Source organism: Cornus florida, unplaced genomic scaffold (assembly GCF_030987335.1).
Source record: "Cornus florida cultivar Cherokee Brave unplaced genomic scaffold, ASM3098733v1 CherokeeBrave_3.0.0_Hap2_Chr10, whole genome shotgun sequence".
Classification (NCBI taxonomy): domain Eukaryota; kingdom Viridiplantae; phylum Streptophyta; class Magnoliopsida; order Cornales; family Cornaceae; genus Cornus; species Cornus florida.
Genome location: NW_026775580.1, coordinates 67,400,134 through 67,422,442, shown reverse-complemented (window position 1 = coordinate 67,422,442; position 22,309 = coordinate 67,400,134). Strand labels below are relative to the sequence as shown.

Sequence of the window (22,309 nt, the reverse complement as noted above, 5' to 3'; positions counted from 1 at the left end):
AAATGATAATAGTAGTATGAATCATTTATTTATAATTGCAACTTGCTAACGACTTTGAAATCTTATTTACCAAAGAAAAAGAAGAAGAAAACTTTGAAATCCTCCGGCATGCAGCATCAATTTCACCATTCCGCGATGAGGGAATCAGCCATTCAAGAGAGGATTGATGACAGCTCCAGTGAATAACACAACCCCAACCCCAGACGATTCTTCCGTAATCATGAAGATGAAAGGATGATCGGGCACAAAGGTTGGCTTTGGAGGTGTATAACGAGAACAGCCCATCAATCCAACCATATATGTAGCAGCTGCAGCCTCTGTACCTTCCTCGTTGACTTCTATGTAACATTTTTGAAAAATCTCTGAGAAAAGAAGTCCCTTGGTGTTGGAGATTTCTGTGAGCTGCTCATGATTTTCGAAAGGCCTTGTCAATCCCAATTCTTTGATGGTTTTTTTAGCATCCATATCGTATGAGAACTTAAATTTTGGAATCCAGAAAGCATCAAGTTCAACTTTTTCGTAGCTCGGAAAGATGATGCAAGAACCAATTATTAGACTCAAACTGTTGTATCAAACCCTGCAGCCCATCTCTCTCGTTGGGAAGAAATATTGACATTGAGAACTGCCTTCCATCTTTGCCCTTTTGATACGGGATGTTGACAAGTTTGAAACCATCAAAGGATCCGAAAAATTGGTAATTCATAGAGGTCATAAAAGGGGCTGAAACTTTTTCTCCATTGAGTAGGTGAAAATCTGTGTCTCTCGTCTGTGATGCATAAAACTTTTTCTCCCAACTTCCTTTGAAGTAGAGCGCATTTGCTAGCACAATTATTGTATCTCCAGGAAGATTGCTTACAAGATCCTTGATGAGCCCTTTGGTTGCATTTTCCGCCCATGTATTCACTTCATCCTTAACTTCATCAGCCTTGCCATTCCAAAAAAAAATTGATAGTTGGAAAAAAAAAATCACTAGAACCAGGTAACAATTATCAATCATACATAATTTCTTGTCACTAAAAATGTCAAATTCGAAATTTATATTATTTTGTGATTTTTTTATTTTATTAAAATCATTTGATATATAGTGAATATGAAAACAAAAAGAACCATTGGAAATCATCACCCTCAGTCCCAGAAAACTAAAACCAACCATTAGGATGAGGAATCAGTAAATCAGACTCAAAGCTATATAAGTGTTTATGTATACAAATTTAATAAAATATACTGAATTGATTTTCCAATATTTAGTCCCCCGTCTCTTGGGGACAACTTGCTATCAACTAATACACCATAATGAACCTGCAATTTCTCTCTCTAAAAGCTCAAAAATAAAATAAAAAATTGTAATTAAATAAAATTCAATTTGGTTTACGAAACCAATTAATCTAACTAATTACTCACATATATAATATATAGAGAGAGAAGGCTTACTTTGTTTTGAAAATCAACAGTTTTGGCTTGAGCATTGTAAAGACGTTGAACAAGATGTTGATAAGAAGAATTGAGAGGAAAAGATTGATCCACCCAAAGCCCATTAACAAAAGATAGAATAAGACCTCCAGTAGTAGTACTACTACTCTCTGAAGAAGATCCTACTAGACGAATTAATGCCGAAGTCTTGGAGTTGAGATCTTCCACGCTTTCTGATCCAAGATAGTGAAGAAATTGGTCTAGCGTCCGCCCCCTCGATCCCGCCGCAGCCATGTTGAGAATAGCGTTGAATGAGAATGGAGAGCAGGCACTGTTCTTGCCATTAGTTTTGGCTTCCTTCTGCAGGAATTATTTGCTACCTTTAAGCAGAACAAACCACGGGCGGAGTCGGTGTATGTTCAGTGGGCAACTGCCCCTGATCCCACTCATTATAATATATATATATTAAATTAAAATATTTTGAAATAATTATACTTATCTCTCTCGAAGTTAACCCTAATTATAGGCGATACTTTTTAAATTTTAAAAATTACACTAACCTCCCTCCAATGTCATCGCCGATTAATTATGATAGAAATTTTTATGAATGTTATATACCCCATATTATATTAATAATGATAATTAATTGTCAAATTACTCTTTTACCCTAATAATATTTTTTTCCCCGAAAATTTAGCTTTCTTTTTTGTTTTCTTTTTTTCTTTTTCCTGAAATTTGACCTTCTTGAACCCTAGATTTGCAGAACATATCATCTGAGTCATCATCTTCACCACCGCCACAACAAAGCCATCATCTTCAACAAAGCCACCATCTTCATCGTCGCCACGACAAAACCAGCTTCATCGCTACCCCGACGGTCATAGACACCACCACCGCCATGACACAATTACTTACCTCCGATGATGCCATGGAACAAAAGCAGTGACATCTCCGGCAGGTAATAGAGACTTGCAAGTGTTCCGGCTTAGAGGATGGTCCGGATCCAAAATCTGTGCCCCCGCTTTCTCTTTTTAGCTCGTACAGTAATTTTATCGCCGGATCGAAGAGGACAACCCATGAGTCGACGACGAGCTTGAAGGCGGAGTCGGCGAAGGCGAACTTGTTCTTGTCGGGGTGGAGGAAAATTGCGAGCAGCCTACTTGGTGAGATCGACCTCGTCGGAGCGGCGGTCGACCTAAAGGATGGAGTACCATCCATGGTGGTTGTTGATGTGGCGATGAGGACCTCAGCGTCGGCCATCCTTTTCGTTGCCGTCGTTGACTTCTTGTCAATTGGTGAATCCGAGATCTGCAATTTCTTGTTACCGCCGTCGTGTTCTGCGGTTGAAACCCCGAAACGGAAAGTCACTGGCATGCTCTATGGATCCATCCGAGACTTGTAGCGATCCAAACCATGGGTCGGTCCCGGAGTGATTCCGGTGGTGGATGAAGAAAGAAGTGGGTCAGAGACCAGATCTATAAGAACTCAACCAAGAAGGCATGGATGAAGAAGCAGCAGCCGTAACAAATCGCAGATCAACAGAGGGTGATTTGCTGTATACATATATATATATTATGTTATATGGTATTTATATATATTTGTCTGTATATATTATAGAGATAAATAGATATCAGGGCTTTTCTGTCTTTTTTTCTGGGTATATAGGTTATTTTAATACAAAAGTAAGGGTTATAATGTCTTTGCAAATATACTAAGGGTAAATATGGTATTATAGGGTTAAAAATAGCTGATGTCATCGTAAATCTTCATTGACCGGCGTTGACTTCCAACGGAGGGGGCTAAGTGTTAAGACGGAGCCAAACCTTGAGAGAGGACGATGTAATTTTTTAAACGTAAAGGGTACCGCCTGTAATTATCCCTAACCTCAGGGAAGGTAAGTGTAATTATTTCAAATATTTTTATATGCATATATGAAAAAATTCATATAATACTTTACTAAAATTTTTATTTTTTAAAATTATCTCTTAAATTTTATATTTCTTCACTTTTTTATTCTTTAAATTCCTTTAATTTTCCTTTTAAAAAAAAATCAAATTTTTCTCAATTTATCTTTCTTAAATTACTCGTTGACATATTATTTTAACTAATTATTCTCTTTGTTTCTTAATTTATAGAATCTATATTTATTATCATGATTATTGAATTTTTTTTTTGAGTAAAGTACACTAACATCTCCTGAGGTTTGGTAAAAGGACACTTGGATGAAATTTAGCCTATTTTTGGACAAAGACACCCCCTTATCAAATTTACAATCCGAATTGAGCCTAAAATCACGTGAAAAGTCAATTTTACCCTTCACTATTTAATTAATTATAATTATAAAATATCAAAATAATTAAATAACTAAATTATCCTTGCCCCCTCTCTCTAAAATACCGTGTGTCTTTCTCACTCTATACACAACCACAGCCATAGTCGCAGCTACACACAGAACAAAGAAAGAAAACAGACCAAGAAAGAACAACACAACAAATTTCTTCAGTATATATATATATATATATATATATATATATGAACACATAAAAAGAAAATTGGGTATGACTTTTGGGTGTTAATTTTCAGGTGGGATGGTATTGAAACGAGTGGTGGTCGGTGGTGGTGGTCCAATAATGATGGTGGTATATAGGGGTGTGGGTGCGAAGTCGATTGTGTGGTGGTGGGTGTTGTGGTGGCAGCAACTGCAGTGGGTATTAAAGGAAGAAGATGATTGTGGGCGCGTGAAGTTCACGCAATTTGTAGATCTGAAAACTGTCGCCACCTCTGTTGCAACCACCGTCGCCGCCTTTGTCACTGTCGACATCATCATCATCTAATTCACCGGTGTTATTCTCCTTGACGACAGCTCGCCACCGCCCGTCGTCGCCCATCGCCGCCTTGTGTGTGTGGATATATATATATATGTTTGTATCTGTATATACATATATATATGTGTGTGTATATATATGTGTGGATATATATGTGTGTGTGTGTGTATGTGTGTGTGTCTATATGTGTGTTGGTGTTGCAAAAGAAGAGAGAACCGAGAGAGAGGAGAGAAGGAAAGAAATAGATTAGGAAGGTTAGAAAGGTCATTTTAACATTCAAATTGGTCCATTTAAAAGTTAAAGGGCAAAAATGTGCATTCATTACCATTGGGGTGTCTTTAGTAAGTGTATCAAACTTGAGGGGGTGTCTTTGTCCGAAAATTGGCCTCATTATGTAATATTAAATTAAAAATTGATCATTCTTATTTTTAAATTACAAAATTACCCATATTTTAAAATTACAAAATGTTTATCTTCTTCATCTTCACACACACTCTCTCTAAAACTCTCATCTTTCTCTCTCTAAAACCACACCCAGCTATCCAAAACTCCATACTTATATATATATAGATAGATAGATAGATATAGATGTAACCACCACCAGAAAGAAAAAAAAAAAAGAAAATAAAATATAGAAATAGCCCAATGTACCCATTGCCACAACCACTAGGAAAAAAGAAAAGAAAAGTAAAAGCCAAAATAGCCATAGTGAACCCAAACATCACCAATAGAAACAACAAAATCATCGGTCATTTGCCATACCACTAGCGATGACTTACTTTGCATTAATAACAATATTCTCGTCGGACCATCGCTTTCCGATTGCAAAACAGATAAACACATCCCACAGTATCGTCATCGTGTGCTATGTCGCACCACGCAACACCTTTTTTGCAATCGCCATAACACGTACACCTCCCCATTGAAAGTCCATCGCTACCTACAACCACTTTATGGGTACAATTGTTCACCTTTTAATATATATATATATACACACACACACACACACACATACTTACTCTCCCCATCCCATATTAAATAAGGACAAGTGCAGAAAATACCTCTAAAGTATACTCCGCCCAGTACTTTTACCCTTTATTTAAAAAATTTTGCAAAAAACATCCTTAATCTTTTCACATTGTGTAAAAATACCCCTCAATCAGAAATCTGATATAAATTAGTGTTATAATATCTGTTTTGCCCTTTTACTCTTCCGAAAATGCCCAATGGGATATATATGTTACTAATCTTATAGTATAGGGGTGCTATATGCATATTACCTTATATATATATATATATATATTTTTTTTTTTTTATTTTATACTTTTTTCTCTATATATATCTCTAAACTTTATTTATTTTTTTATTTATTTTTTTAAACTTTGAGAATTTGTAAAATAACGATTTGAATTTTTTGAGATTTCAGTTTACTTTTTTCTACTAAATTTGTTTTTCTTTATTTTATTTTTTTCGTACCAATACTGTTAAACAAAAAGAAAAAAAAAAAAAATCCCAATATCAGTGTGCACTGGTTTTCAGATTTTAGAGTCGATTTGTTTTCTTTAATTTGCACTTTATTTTCGTTTTTTATTTTTTATTTTTATCTTTACTTTTTTTTTATACTTTTATTTTTATTTTATATTTCTACCTTTACTTGTCCATTGCTGACATTCTCCAATAGTGTCATTTTCGATCATTTTATAAAATTGTTCAGTAAGGGTAATTTAGTCAACTTATGGTGTAATTTTGTTAGAGGGACCTATTTGCACAAAATTAAAACTTTTAGGGTGGTTTTTGCATATGAGGGCCGTCCTCCAATGATGTCCTTTTTGGTCATTTTACAAAATTATTTATTTTTATATAGTTTATAAAATGGTCCAAGGTTTAAATTTGTCCAACACTAAATTGAAACTTTAGAGGTATTTTTTGCATATGAGAGATATGATACTGTAAGGCAAAAAAATCTATGGCATTTGGGGAAAAAAAATCTATGGGTGTAGAGGGGTGCGAATCCTCTAAAGTGGATTCCCATGTGGTCCCCTGTAGTGAGCTCTTAAGTGGTCTATTTTTGGCCACATCTTTCTTCATTTAATAGCTCTTGAGACAGTGTTTGACAATTACATCACCATTTATAAGTAACATTTCACCACTGTTTATAAGTAATATCATAGGATTCTAAAAAGTAACATCACCATTTGTAAGAGTGTAATATCACCACTTAAAAAGTACATGATGTTGTTGACAGTCAAATACCTCATAATTCCCTTCAAAATCCTCTGTAAATTAACACGTTACTATTTTTTTAGATGTTCTATTTTTTATGATAAATTTTAACTTAAAAAATATATAAATAATATGTTGAATTGAGTTAGATTTAATGTATAACTATTAGTTTTTTAGTGCTATGTGAATACCTTTTTTTTATGATGAAGGTGATGAGTGTGGTAATTAATATTAAACTTTGTTAAATTTTTTCTTTTAATGGTGAAGGTGGTGAGTGTGACAATTAATATTATTAAACTTTGTCAAAATTTATATGTTAAATAATTTATACCTAAGTGTTTTTTTTTTTTTTTTTTTTTATTATTTGGAAAAAAGAAGAAGAAAAAGATGTGGCTCTTTTCATTATTTTTGGTAACATCAAGTGTTTTATTTGTTGTCTAAAATTAATCTAAGTGACTTTAATTTATTTTAAAGTGTTTTTAAAATATTTTAATTTCAAATAATAACACAAATGATATGTTGAATTGAGTTACGTGCATATTTTATTTTGAGGGTGAAGACGGTCTATTTTGTTAATTTAAAGAGTATTTGGCTGTCAACAACTTATAATATTACTTATAAATGGTGATGAAATGTTACTTATAAATGGTCGTGTAATTGCCTAAATCTCACGGACCGCATGGGAATTTGGGAAAAGTTAGAGAGAGAGAGACTCTCTTCCTCGAACCCAGAAAATCTATGGCATTTTGGGAAAAAAAAAACTTCGAATCTTAATCGGCAAAATGAAACTACCGGATCAGAACCGTGTACGAATTTAAAAAAACTTCAAATCTTAATCGGCAAAATGAAACCGCCGGATCAGAACAGTCTACGGGCAGATTTTGACATGTAAGGTGTGAAGAGCCTTCACGAATTTGATAATCCGCAGAAGAACAATTGCTGAGAGCACGTTTCTCTATGAAATCTTAGAGGGAAAAAAAAGAGAAATTTCAAATAGTTGGGGTTACAAAGAGATGAGACCAAAGGAGCGAAACCCGGACTCATATCAAAACCACGTTCCACCACCCACCATTGGCGTTCGGGTCAAGTATGGGTCCTCATACTAGGAAAATAAATATCATCTTTCAAGCAACTATTTGTAACTGAAATCAAATCTCATTGTCAATTAGAGAAAAAGAATTGAAGTTGTGTGTTTGATGATGCTCTTGGGAATTGCAGGGTAGTGGAAATGGTTAGTTTCGTCCATTAAATTGAATTAGAAAATGTTAAAATTATAATTTCATAATTTAAGTAAATAAATTCATAATTTTTTTTTGAATGAATAAATTCATAATTCATAGAGTAATAATGTAACTTTATCAGCAAAATTATATAATAGCAACTATAATCAATCGATTACACAAAACCATGCCAAATTCTCAAACAAAGCATATATAGCATCGACTTTAGCCACATGAGAAATGATAATAGAGTAATTTATTTATAAGTGAAACTCTGAAATCGTTCCCATTTTACGGGAGAGGATTGATTACAGCTCCAGTGAATCAGATGTTTCTTCCATAATCATGAAGACGAAAGGATGATCAGCCACAAAGGTTGGCTTTGGAGGTGGCACACTATAACGAGAACAGCCCGTCAATCCCGTTATGGTAGCAGCTGCAGCCTCTGTTCCTTCCTCGTTCACTTCTATATAACAATTTTGAATAACCTTTGAGAAATGAAGGAACTTGTTATCCGAACAAGTTGATATTTCTGTGAGCTCTCCACGAGGTTCGAAAGGCCTCGTCAATCCCAAACCTTTGATGATGGCTTCAGACTCAAAATCATACGAGAACTTAAATTTTGGAATCAAGAAGGCACTAAGTTGAACTTTTCTTAGATTGGACAGCTGGTGCAAGAACCAATGATTAGACTCCAATTCTTGTACCAAATTTTGCAACCCGTCTCTCTCATTCGGAAGAAATATGTACATTGAGAATTGCCTTCCATCTTCGCCCTTTTGATATGGGATCTTGACAAGTTTGAAACCATCAAAGGATCCAAAAAATTGGGAATATGCAGAGGTCATAAAAGGGACTGAAACTTTTTCACCATCGAGTTGGTGAAAATCTCTGTTTCTCGTCCGGGATACATCAAACATCCTCTCCCAAGTTCCTTTGAAGGAGAGCGCATTTGCTAGGACAATCCTTAAATCACCACTAAGACGGCTCACAAGATCCTCGATGAGGCCTTTGGTTTCATTTTCTGCCCATCTATTAATCTCATCCTTAACTTCATCAGCCTTGCAAAAAAAAAAAAAAAAAAAAAATAAATATTACTAAAATCAGGTAACAATTATCATACATAATTTGTTGTCACTAAATGCAAATTTCCAAATTTATATATACCAATCATCTCCGTTTTATTTATAACTTTTCATATGAACTTTTCGTTTTTCCCCTTGGTTTTGTGCAGTTGGAGATTTTTAAAAAAATCAAACAAAAAAACCATTTATAATATATATATATATATATATATATATATACACACACACACACACACACACACACACCATGGATCTATTATCATTATATAAGGCGCCGTGAAAATTTAACGAAATTAAAAAGATAAAACATGGACATGAATTTTTTTTATATTTTTTTTTGGGTAAATATAGTTTGTATCAAAAGAAAAAAGATGTACAAGTATTAAGGGGCATGACCCATGCAACACGTACAAAGGATCGGACCTAAAAAAAACAGAAAAAAAGAATAGGTTGTTATCGGTTGGGTCGAAGGAGTTTGATGGAGTAGATAGACGAACCGAGTCGGTGACAGATTCTTTTCTGTGTTTTTTTTTAAGAGGAAGGATGATATATAGAATTTAGAATACAAATGACTCTGTTCGGTTACATGAAATTAAAATTTGGTTCAATTCGGCCACATGATTTCTGATGATCGGTTGACATAAAACAAACTAAAAATATATGTGTATGTATATATGCATAGAGAGAGCTAAGGAGGAAATTAACTTACTCTGTGTTGAAAATCAACAGTGTTGGCTTGAGCCTTGTAAAGACCTTGAACAAGATGTTGATAAGAAGGCTTGAGAGGAAAAGATTGATCCATCCAAACCCCACTAACAAAAGATAGAACAAGACTCTCTGAAGATCCTACGAGGCTCATGATAGTGAAGAAATTGCTCTAGGGTACCGCCGGTCGACCCGGCCGCAGCCATGTTGAGGATAGCGTTGAATGAGAATGGAGAGCAGGCAATGTTCTTGACCAAGCCATTACTACTTTTGGCTTGCTTGAGCACGACTTGGTTTGCTAGCTTTAAGCAGAACTCCATGTTCTTTTTTTTTGGGAAGTTAAAGTAAATACGCGCACATTTTATCGAGGTTCGAACCCCTGATCTCCCCTTTGAAAAGGAAGGATAATATCGCTGGGCCATTTGGTGAATATATACCACTTCTAGGGTCTTGTAAACTTTTGGTGTACAAGTAAATAAAAAGTTAGCAATGCAATAGTAGCAATGAATCGATCCTCACGGATTGGAGAAATTTGAAACTGAACCAATCCGTGAAGACTTTCAATCCGAACCAAATCGATCTGTAAAATAATGGATCAGATCGGATCGATTTCCACTGTCTGGGCTTTTCAAATAGTCCAATCATTGGGCCCAATATTATGCCCATTAAAATATGAAATTAGTAATTAAAAACTAGTAATTAAAACTAGAAAAAAAAAAAAAAAAAGATTTGTAAATCATATATGTAAATTATATACCTAATAACAGCAATAAATTTGTAAGTCATATACCTAATAACAACAATAGATTTGTAAATCATATAGCCAATGAGTAATGAATTTGGGAGCTAGGATTAACTTAAAGAATAATAAATAATAATAAAAAAAGAAATACAGTAAGTATATTCAATATTGTATATATATAGTTATATATATATATATATATATATATATTATTTAGGCAACATTTTGGATCGGATCAGTTAACGGTTCGGATCAGTTTTTTCAAAACTTAATCCGTTAACCGAACCGCAAATAGTGGATTGTTATTTTTCTAAACCATCACCACCGAACCATGAGATTTGAAAACCGAACCAAATCATACAGATCAGATTGATTTGGATCGAATTGACGGACTCACGGATTATTTGCTCACCTCTAAGCAATAATATTAGTGGACTAAAGTTTTAACTTTTTTACTAGGTATTTTTTTTTTTTGGTATACCGATATTTACGTAGGACAGTTTCCTATGGCATTTAGTATTCCTAAGTAATTAAGGTTCTTCTTCTTATTTTAAAAAAAAAATAATTTTGACCAGTTTAGTTTCCTTAAACAATTAGGTTTTTTAAGTGTTATATTTTTATTAACGTATTACAATATAATACATAATTATGGATAAAATAAATCCTACAAAAAAAGTCAAATATAATAAATATATATATGGTAATACGTTAACAATTTTTGAACAAATCTATATCTATATCTATATCTATATCTATATATATCTATACTATTATTAAATATGTAAAGTATTTCAGTGTTTGATTAATAAATAAATATTTATTAATTGATATAAAATGAATTATTGTAAAAGAATTTTTATAAATAAAATGAATTTTAATAAAATAATAATCAAATAATAAAATAAATTATCAATTAAAATTAAATAGGTAATTTTTCAGTATTTCAGTATTTATTTATTAATATAAAAAATATTTATTAATTGATATAAAATGAATTAAAGTAAAAGAGTTTCTATAAATAAAATAATTTACCAAATAATAATAATAAATTATAAAGTAAAATTAAATAGGTAATTATCAATTAAAATTAAATAGGTAATTGTTTAATTGAGATTCAATTAAAATGTTTTAAATCATTTAATAAATTACCAATTAAAATTAAATAGGTAATTGTTTAATTAAAATTCAATCAAGATGTTTCAAATCATTTATAGATAAAATAACAAAATAATTTACCAAAAAATAAAATAAGTTACCAATTAAAATAAATCTTATAAATAAACAATTAAAATAAATCTTATAAGTTACCAATTAAAATAAACAAGTAATTATTACGTATTAAAATAAAATAGGTAATGATTTAATAAAACAATTTACCAAATAATAAAATAAATTACCAATTAAAATTAAATAGGTAATTGTTTAATTGAAATTTAATGAAGATGTTAATTTCAAATCATTAAATAAATTACCAATTAAAATTAAAAAGGTAATTGTTTAGTTGAAATTCAAGATGTCTCAAATCATTTATAGATAAAATAATAAAATAATTTACCAAATAATAAAAGAAGTTACCAATTAAAATAAATCATATAAGTTACCAAATAAAATAAACAAGTTACGTATTAAAATAAAATAGCTAATTATTTAATAAAATAATTTTTCAAATAATAAAATAATTTACCAATTAAAATTAAATAGGTAATTGTTTAATTGAAATTCAATAAAGTTGTTTCAATCATTAAATAAATTACCAATTTAAATTATATAGGTAATTAGTCAATTGAAAATTCAATCGCGATATTTCAAATCATTTATAGATAAAATAATAAAATAATTTACCAAATATAATAAAATAAGTTACCAATTAAAATAAATCATATAAGTTACCAATTAAAATAAATTATATTATGATCGGAATTCTTCAAGGTTAAAACAACTTTACTTTTTCTATTTTATTCTATTTTTAACTCTTTCCTAAATATAAATATAGATCTAAATTTTTCTAAATAATAAAATAAATTATCAATTAAAATTAATAATTGTTTAATTGAAAGATTTATTTAATGAATTGAAACATCTTGATAAAATAAATGACGATTAATAAATTACCAATTAAGATGTTGCAAATCATTAATAGATAAAGTAATAAAATAATTTAAATAAAAATATTTATTAATTGATATAAAATAAATTAAAGTAAAAGAATTTCTATAATTAAAATGAATTTTAATAAAATAATTTATCAAATAATAAAATAAATTATCAATTAAAATTAAATAGGTAATTACCAGTGTTTCAGTATTTATTTATTAATATAAACAAAAAATATTTATTAATTGATATAAAATGAATTAAAGTAAAAGGTTCCCTCTTATCCAACAAACTTTGGCTTGCTCAAGCAATAAACTGTCTGCAAGAAGAGGGCCTAGTGTAATACGCACAAGTGCTTGTAAAAAGTTCCACAAGGGTGATACAAAGGAGCCAGGAAAGAAGAGATAATCATGGGATTCCGGGTACATAGAGCAGAGGCTGCACAGGTTTGGAGTGTGCCAATGTACAACTGGCTTGCGATCGTAATTTGTGAAGAATTGCAACCCAGAGTATAAAGTTGTGCTTGGGGATGCCATATTTAAACCATGCCAAGTGAGTCCATGGTGAAGAACTTACGGTTGGGTGATGGTACCCACATGATTGAATCAATTAAGTTGGTTTGACTTGGGAAGTGGAAGTATGTTGTGGTTGTTCAGCTGTGGGATGATGGCAAGTACTGAAGGTGGAAGTGACCATGATGCATGTTCCATTGATGAAGGATCTAACTTTAGTATTAAGGTCCAGTTGGTTGTTCAAAATGAATTCATTTGTTGTGAGTTGCTATAAAGGGCCAAGAGAGCACCAATTGTCTAGCCATAATCTTTTTTTTTTTTAGTTAAAAGGATAAGTTTGTATATATGAGAAGAAAGAATGTACATGGCGTCCCACTTAAGGGAGAAGAAACATCAAAAGAGATACCACAAACATGGTACAACAAGACAAATTCCCTAACATACACTAGTAGCTTGGTACTGCCAAAACAATTTCCCTAACATGCACCAGTAGCACTTCAAAGACACCCCAAGTGTCTAAGGAGCTGTAGTGAGTACTGCAGAGCAACAACAACTTCCTCATTCTAAGGGACCAACAAGGTTTGACCACAACCTTGCTGAAAAAGAAGGTGGAGCTGAGAGGGAACTGTGATCCTCTTCAAGTTATAACTGTTTCTGAGCTTAAGTGATGCTAGTCTTGCTTGAATGCATCCCTTAACTTGAGCAATGATGCTGGAAGAAGAAGATTTTTGGTTCCTAAAAGCTCTTGCATTCCTCTCCATCCAAATAAAGTAGACAGCTGCAGCCCAAAGTAACTTATGTAGGAGGAAAGCATTTGAGGACCAGTGAGAGGAACACCATTGGAGAAGATCATTATAACTGTTTGGCAAAATGTAGAAACCTGCAGTATCTTAGACAAACCTCCAAATGTGTGAGGTAAACTCACATTTGAAGAAAAGGTAGTCAATTGATCCCATTCTTTGTTACACAAGTAACAGGAATTATTGTAGTGTTTGTAGAGAATAGGTTTGGCACCAAGGGTGTACAATCTCCTCCTCACAACCAGCCAAAGAATTAGACAGTGTTTAGGAATATGGTGTTTAAACCACACAACTTTGTGCCAAGGGAAGATTGGTGAGGGAGGGTTGAAGTAACTCATTGTGTGTGCCATTAAGAAAGTTCTTGAGGGGCTAGGCAGCTATTCAACACAATTAGGTTCAGTAGAGGGTTGGGGCAATTCATGTAGCTGAGAAATGAAATCTCTAGATTGAAAGAATTGGTGTAGCTGGATTGTGGCTTGTTGAACCCACTGGTGGTTGGAAATTAGGTTATCAACTAGAGTATTGTTGTCTAGTTAAAGAATTTCCATACCAGAGAAGCCCAACTACTGCACCAATGGACCATTTGGAAGCCAGTAGTCCAATCATAAGCTTATGTCCTTCCCAGTCCCTACCCTGTGCTTCAGTAGTCATCTTGCCATATCCCTTAGCTCTAGCAGCTTCCTCCAAAAGCCCGAACTGATGCTAGTAGCTTTAAGTGTCCAAAGGCTCTTAACTTTAATGAGGTAAATGTAAGTCCAAGCCACCCAAAGGCTACCTGCTTTGAAGAAATCTTTCAAATGTGTTTCAAATTTGCAACTCTGTTTGCCAGCTCAAGATCAGCAAAACCAAGCCCCCATTTATTTTAGGTCTACAAACTGCCTGCCATGCAACTTTAGCTCCATTTTTTTTCAGATCGACTCCAGTCTAGAAGAATTTTCTAAGAATTTGATTAATCTGCTCAAGAACCTGCTTTGGAAGAAGAAAGGTTTGGGACCAATAAGCTTGGATGGAGCTAAGCACCGATTTCACAAGGACAACTCTTCCTACATAAGAAAGGAACTTTGAAGTCCAGCTTCCAACTCTAGTAGTGATCCTTTCTATAAGGGTTTGACAATCCCTTGCCCTTATTGAAGTAGAAGAGAGTGGTAAACCCAAGTACATCACTGGAAGAGTGGCTGATTCAAATTAAAGGAGGGAAACAATAGCAGTTTTCAATGTGTTGTCAACGCCTGATAAGAACACCTTGGACTTTGATCTATTAAGCTGCATACCTGAGTAACTGCAAAACTTATTCAATGCATCCATCAAAACCTGAAGTAAAAGCAAGCTGGCATGTGAGAACATCAGTATGTCATCTGCAAATGTGAGGTGTGTGATGGACAACTTTTTACATCTCCAGTGGAACTTAAACATTGGGTTCTTTTGAATGTGATCATTAAGACATAAAGTTAGCACCTCCATTGCAAGGACAAACAGCATAGGGGACAAGGGGTCCCCTTGTCTGATACCTCTACAAACTTTGAAAAAACTAAAGAGTTCCCCATTGAGAGAGATTGAGAATGATGGTGTAGTGATGCACTGAGAATCTAGTTGATGAAGACTGCAGGGAAACCAAATAATTGGAGTGTGTCTAATATGAACTGCAAGTGAATGAAGTCAAATGCTCTTCTTAGGTCGATCTTCAAAGCACAATTTGGGGGATGATTTGCTTTATGGTACCCATTTAATAATTCATGTGCAAGTAATATATTGTCAGATATGTGTCTCCCTCTAATAAAGGCATTTTGTGTAGGGCTAATGAGCATAGGGAGAATAGGACTGATCGAGCTTTGTTTGATATGAGCTTGGAGATAGTCTTGTAGATTAGGTTGCAGTAGGATATAGGTCTAAAATCATTAGCTGATGAGGGGTTTGGGGTTTTGGGCACTAAGACAATGTAGGAGCAGTTGATCTCATATAGGATTTTCCCTGAAATTAAGAAGTCTCTAATAGTTGCAATTACATCCACTACAACAATTTGGTTTTGGATGACAAAAGAGTTTGTCGCTAAAAGTGCATATTTTGTTGCGAAAAGATTATCTCGACAAAAAAATTGTCGCCAATTTGTCGCTAGAAGCCCGTCACAATATGTTTTTCGTGACAAATATTGTTTTGTTGCTAGAAGTACAATATATTACGACAAATTCTTTTTCGTCACAAAATGTGGAAAAATTGCGACAAAGCATTTGTCGTAAAATATTCGATAATTGTCATCTTAAACACTATAACAGTAATGAAATTTGTTGCTATTCATCACTATTTTGTGACAAATTTTTTTTTTGTCACTACATGTATAATTTTTTGTGCAAACATTGTCGCTATAGCTATTTTATTGTGACAAAATATTTTGTCAGAATATATGTATCATGTTGTGGCAAAAATATTGTCACTATAAGCTATTTTTTTGTGGCAAAATATTTTGTCGCAATATATAGATCATGTTGTGACAAAACTATCGTCACTATAAGTTATTTTGTTGTGACAAAATATTTTGTCGTCATATATATATCATGTTGCGACAAATATTTTGTCACTATAAGCAATCTTATTGTGACAAAAATCTTTTGTCGTAATATACCTAATCATGTTGCGATAAATATTTTGTCACTATCAGCAATTTTATTGTGATAAAAATCTTTTATCGCTATATACTTAAACATGTTGCGACAAATATGTTGTCACTATAAGCCATTTTATTGTGACAAATAATATATTCTGTGACAAATGCAATAATATACTTTTATTTTCACTTATTTGAAACATAAAACTTAGAACCTGTAACTTAAATTAAAATAATGATAAACTAAAAAATCTAATCTAAGATTCAAACATCTCACTCAAAATTAATATATTTTATAATCAAACACAGAAGATAAAAAACACACATTCCATTAAGAATTCAAATATTAAAATGTGCAAATAATTCAAAATCTAAAATACTAATTCCAAGCACATATCAAAATAAAAAAAAATAAAAAAATTCAATATCTGAATCCAATATTACACAATGTTAATCACATACACATATCAAAATCCCAAAAGAAATTCGAGATCCGAATCCAAAAGGGGAAGCCAGATTGCAATCAATATGAAACTTGCAAAAAAAATAAAGTAAATAAATCAATAAATAAGAATAAGAATAAGAAAAAGGAGAAGAGAAGGAAAAAAAATGAAATTAGAATTTTAAGATTGAAATAAATTTTTAAAAAGTACTTATAATGTAATAGTCAAATTATTATGCTAATGGTCATGATAAATACTATTTGAGGTACTAAACAACTCCTAGATATAATAACAACAATGGTATAGTGTGATACACAAACTAATTGATAAATAAATTCATCCTAGTGTTCTTTATTAATATTTTTATTCAAATGAACATGGATGGGATAAGTATGTTCCCTTATTTGACATATGAGGAGTGTTAATTACAGTTGGGCTCGCGATTGCCTTTTTACAGTCGCGCTTTTTATTAGTCACAATTCCTATAATTACAGCTTCATTTATGAGATATCTTTTGCCTTTAAGAAAATTAAAAATATAAATTTTTAAGACAAAATTACCCTTTAATCTTTTCTTATCTTTCTCTTTTTATTCTCTTCTCCTCAATCAAGTTCAGTGCAAATCATAAAACCCGGTTACGATCTTAAAGTAGAATCAAAGTACTCAAAAGATTAAAAAAATCACAAAATTGAAACAATTGATTAAGACAATTTAATTTTTAAACAATTTTTTTTTTTACCCTTTATCAATTTTCCATCTATATTTATTTAGGATTCATTTACCATATTTTTAATTATATTTTCTCAAATTATACCATAATTGATTCCTAAATATTTCAAATTTTAATTACAAAGTTTCAACCCCCAACAACCAAACTCAAAATTCCTAGCTACGCCTGTCTGAGACTGAGTGGATTTGGTTCCTGGAAGAGTTCTAGAGTTCCACTCACAATATATGCTAAATGGATCCACGGAAAGCAAGCTTGGATATGAGGTGGCTGGTGTTTGATTTCTAGTGGAAGGAAGTCCAATTAACAAAAGGGAGTTCCAGCTCAATGGATGGCAACCCACAATGTGCTTGTATGATCATATGGGCTGTAAGAAGTCACAAGCAAAGAACAAATGGATGTGATTTTTAGGGACAAATTTGCAGTGAGGGCATGAGCCGCATGACTTATCAGGTCCATAAAAGGCCATTGACTTTTGATCGAGAATTAGGAACTTATTGTAGACAGCTAGCCAACATATGAAACTGTGCTATTAATGGGACTCCAAAGGCTGATCAAAAGGTTTTTAGAAGCATGGTTGGAGGATTGTTGTATTTGACTCATTCTAGACCGGATATCATGTTTCCAATGAGTTTAATCTCATGATTTATCACTACAAGAAAAACACTTTTTTACCACGGTTTTAAAATAACCGTGGTAATAGACCTTTTCTATCAAGGTTTTAAAATAACCGTTTAAAACCGTGGTAGAAAATATATTTTTTACCACGGTTATTTTAATACCGTGGTAGAAGACATTTTCTACCACAGTTAATGAATAACCGTGGTAGAAAGTATATTCTTTTGCCATGGTTTTTAAATAACCGTGGTAGAAAATATACTTTCTACCATAGTTATTTCAAAACTGTGGTAGAAAATGAATTATTTTTAATGTAATTTAGGTGGATCTTTTTATCACGGTTTAAAAATAACCTTAGTCAAAAGTATATTCTTCTATCACGGTTAAAAATAACCACGGTAGCAAGTATATTATTTTACCTCTTACCTCTTTTTCTACCATGGTTAAAGAAAAACTGTCTTAGTAATTTATTCTACCACGGTGGTTGCACCATGGTCGAAAGTGAAATTCTATAAGTGGGTCTTATTCCCGCTAGTTTCTTAAAAACAAAATTTCAGCCTTCAATTTTAGGGCAAATCATTTCAGCCTCGGCATCCCCAATCGCCTCTATCTCCAGTCTCGTTCTCAACTCTGAACTTGTCCTATCTCTGTCCCTGCAACTGCAAACTACAAAATCTACAAGAATCAAACCCATATAATTCAGTTTATCTATCTGTCTGCAAGAATCAAAATTTCAAAACCTATTACCTATATCAAAACCCATATCGGCATATCATTTCAGATTGTTCAAAAAATCAACACCCATATCCTTCAGTTTCCATCGCCCGCTGTTCCAGTTCGAGTTCGCCATTGGCAAGCTTCAGCCACTGGCCCGCTGTCTCTCAACTCTCAAGCCCCTCTCTCTGCAATATATATATATATACACACACACACACGTATATATATATTTTGACTGCCTACTCAAACCCTAATCTCTCTCTTGACTGTAAACATTCCTCATATCAGGTCCATATTCTGTTCTGCCTTAGTTCAACCTTTGCCCATAATCTTTCATCTTTACACCCTAGCCATATCATACAATTTTAGCCGCCATCAAATCAGCAACTGATCGGAACAACGAATTCAACGGTAAAACCACAATTTTTAGCGACGTACCTCTCCATTTAGCGCATCAGAAAGTTCCATTCTACCCATGGGTTCGGATCTGGTCATTGGTTGATTCGTTCTTCGATTTGGGGATTTTGTAGTTTTGGTTATGTTGCATTTTGCAGAGGGTTTTTGACTCTGATTCGCACTTCTCTTCGTGGTTGCTTTTGTTCGATCTTGGAGATTTCGGCCAACTCTCGTTGTAGGGAAAGCTTCGCCGACCCAAATTCGAATAGACAAAGGAGCAATTACAAGTTATCTTGGAGCTTTCGGCCAAATCGCGTTGTAGGGTAAGCTTCGTCGGCCAAAATTCGAAGAAACAAAGGAGCAATTACGAGTTACCGGTAAGTGTTTGGTATAAATTATTATTTGTAATGAAATGAAGAGGATTTTTTATGAAGAAAAAATAATTTGCTTAGATTCATTAATTTTATTTGGTTGCAGGTTGTGAGGAAAAGGAAGAGGACATTGTTGTTGCTCGTGGTCTCGAGGAAGAAGAGAAAAACATAGGGGAAATGAAGGAAGAAAAAAGGGTCTGGACTATAGGCATTTCATATCATCATCTTCAACTTGTCATCCAATTGTTAGGGATTTTAGTAGCTTAGTTATGATGCTTTGAGATAATTTCTATAATTGTTTCCATTCATTTTCTATTCTGAATCCCATATTTGTTTACCATTAAATATTTTAAATGCCCAAGTTTGTGTTCTGTTCGGGAGTAATAGAGATCTAAACTATGCATCAAGATAAAATCATATTGTATAATTTTATAGGAACATGTCCTATTATTTCAGATTATCATGATACTTTTGCATTCTGTTTTCACATAGATGGTTTTTACTATCTGTCAATCTGAAATCTAACTGCTTTTCTGTCTTTTTTCATATTGTCTTATTTCTTTTATGACAGTGTGTATCTTCTCACCAAGAAACAAAGATGCCATTTATCAAAGGTAATTCCTTGGTTGTTCCTCCTTTTTTTTTTTTTTTAAGTGATTATCACTTGGATCTAGCAAGTTGAGACCTGCTAAAAATTTACGAGCAATATCTATAAATAATATACGTACTTCATGTGCAAAATATATTTTAAGTATCTAGGTGGACTTGGTGCAATTGCATCGATCATTTTTGCAACAAGAAACAAAGATGTATGTATCACTCAATTTTGCTTGTTTTTCTTTCTCATTTCATGTATAATTCTTATCATGCTATTGTAGGAGATCCTCTAGCTGTTCGTTGATGCTAGATTCAGTTGTTGACTGAGCACAATGAACAAAAATTATGGTATTAACTTTTAACATAGTTCTTACATATATATATATGCTATTTTTTCCAACATGTAAAATTGTCATGAGGCATTTTTCACTCCTCACATGTTTCCATATAAAATCAATGAATCTGAAAATAATCTGTCAGTGGTGGTCCTGATGGAGCACAATATCTTACCTTTTTGAATCCTTTGACATACTTACATGTTTAAAGGTAGTTCTAGATATGAATTATTGCATTAGCATGCTATATAACACGTCTGCATCTAGGACTGTCCTTTAGGGGTAAGAATTTGTATTTTCAAGAGATTTATTTATTCCTTATTACTTAATAACAAAATATTAGGAGCATGAGATTATGAGTTAAATGAACAAACTATAACCAAGAACTGAAGCTTCACTTCATCTAGAACAAGTGGCAAATTAGGAACTTGTCACCAAATGTAGTACAAAAACTTAATTCTAGAACTTGTCACCAAATGTAGGAACTTGTCACCAAATGTAGGCTAACTTTCAGTACATTGACAATATTTTCCTGAAAAAAGATTTCCTTCTCTTGAAAATAGTCTCATGAATCCTAGTCAAAAACTTAATGGGTGAGTGGTCACTTGGAATCCAAGTACCAGCTGTCCTTTAATTCTAGATTTTAGTATTCTTCAACAAAGATTTTCAATGAAATTAATGATCCCAACTTTTCTTGGATTTCTTTAAATGTTAAGTGATAAGAGATATGAGAGATAGCTAATATGGTCCCAAATTGAAGATTTTATACTAAATTGCTAGAATTACCAATATGCTTAGTCCAATGCATCAAGGTAAGGATGGTTCAAAAAATTCAGAGACTTGTACATAAAAAAAGAGATAGGATTATTCTCAGCCTCCCAACCCTAGCAAAAATGTATCTTTCAGGCCCCATCCATGTGTAATTAAGCAAATGGTTTGAAGTCTCTATTGTGCAAACATTCTTCTGTTTCTTCTTCTTTTTTGACCACCACCATCCATGCCTTTTTGAGATGGCCATAGAGAAATTCCCTCTCTCATCTGTGTATAATGCTTACTTTGTTTGGTATAATTTTGGCAACTTTACAACTTGCTTTACATTCTCTTACTTCAACTATTACATTTTGTAGGTCAAAGCTAGGATTGCGGGATTGCGGTTCCCGTTACTGTTTTTGTTGCCGTTATATTTTTTGTATGGCTCATGATCAAGAAGTTGCATATATGGACGAGAGAGACTAAAACAAAGCAAGAAGATATGAAGAATTTTTGTTTCATTTTAGTTAAGTAAAGATATAAGATGTGGATCATGTACTTCTTTGAAATTTGTATATATTCTTGTATAAAACCATGATTTGGAATTGGTTATATATATATATGATGTTATTGGCCAAGTTATTTTGGTTATGATGTTATTTTTTATTTATAGGATTTGCTTATGGGGTCTTTGCAAAGCTAGTAGTAGGGTAAAAAAAGGCCTCATGGGGGCTTTACACTATTTTAAAAAAAAAATTATATAACACTTTTTACCACGGTTCTGCACCGTGGTAAAAAGACTTTTTTTTTCTACCACGGTTCTGCATCGTGGTAGAAAAAATACTTTCTACCACGGTTTTGCGCTGTGGTAGAAAATAGACTTTCTACCACGGTGCGGAATCGTGGTTGAAAATAGACTTTCTACCACGGTTTTGCACCGTGGTAGAAAGCCTTTTCCACCATCGTAAAAAGTCATTTTTCTTGTAGTATATATGCATAATCTTTCTGAACATCATCTTGGAGCAGCAAAACGGATTCTTCGCTATGTTTGGGCAACAAGTAATTTTGGGATTTGGTATAAACCAGTTCCTAATTTATAATTTTTTGGTTTTAGTGACAGTGATTGTGCTAGTTTTACAG

At 32.9% G+C, this 22,309-nt stretch overlaps 3 protein-coding genes and 1 long non-coding RNA gene across 5 annotated transcripts; 1 reads left to right on the top strand and 3 right to left on the bottom strand.

Moving 5' to 3' along the window:
* LOC132279204 (serpin-ZX-like) lies at positions 1-2,977 on the bottom strand. 2 transcript variants are annotated; one of them, XM_059781136.1, is made up of 3 exons: positions 2,202-2,977; positions 1,432-2,153; positions 1-925 (listed from the first exon to the last, which is right to left on the bottom strand). In XM_059781136.1, exons 2-3 carry the CDS (start codon positions 1,702-1,704, stop codon positions 509-511), a joined length of 690 nt encoding a protein of 229 aa, XP_059637119.1. In that variant the 5' UTR covers positions 1,705-2,153; positions 2,202-2,977; the 3' UTR covers positions 1-508. The 2 variants fall into 2 exon arrangements, with proteins under 2 accessions (XP_059637119.1, XP_059637118.1); XM_059781135.1 differs by having other exon boundaries at positions 1,432-2,977.
* Positions 145-465, bottom strand: LOC132277767 (serpin-ZXA-like). The gene has a single exon (XM_059779616.1). It carries the CDS (start codon positions 463-465, stop codon positions 145-147), a length of 321 nt encoding a protein of 106 aa, XP_059635599.1.
* Positions 2,978-7,986: 5,009 nt separating the features above from the next.
* LOC132277766 (serpin-ZX-like) lies at positions 7,987-9,622 on the bottom strand. The gene is made up of 2 exons (XM_059779615.1): positions 9,473-9,622; positions 7,987-8,739 (listed from the first exon to the last, which is right to left on the bottom strand). Exons 1-2 carry the CDS (start codon positions 9,620-9,622, stop codon positions 7,987-7,989), a joined length of 903 nt encoding a protein of 300 aa, XP_059635598.1.
* Positions 9,623-18,560: 8,938 nt separating this feature from the next.
* Positions 18,561-21,820, top strand: LOC132278635 (uncharacterized). The gene is made up of 5 exons (XR_009471098.1): positions 18,561-19,493; positions 19,594-19,682; positions 20,059-20,101; positions 20,366-20,432; positions 21,547-21,820. It is a non-coding gene; the product is annotated as an uncharacterized LOC132278635 (long non-coding RNA).
* The last annotated feature ends 489 nt before the right edge of the window (positions 21,821-22,309 follow it).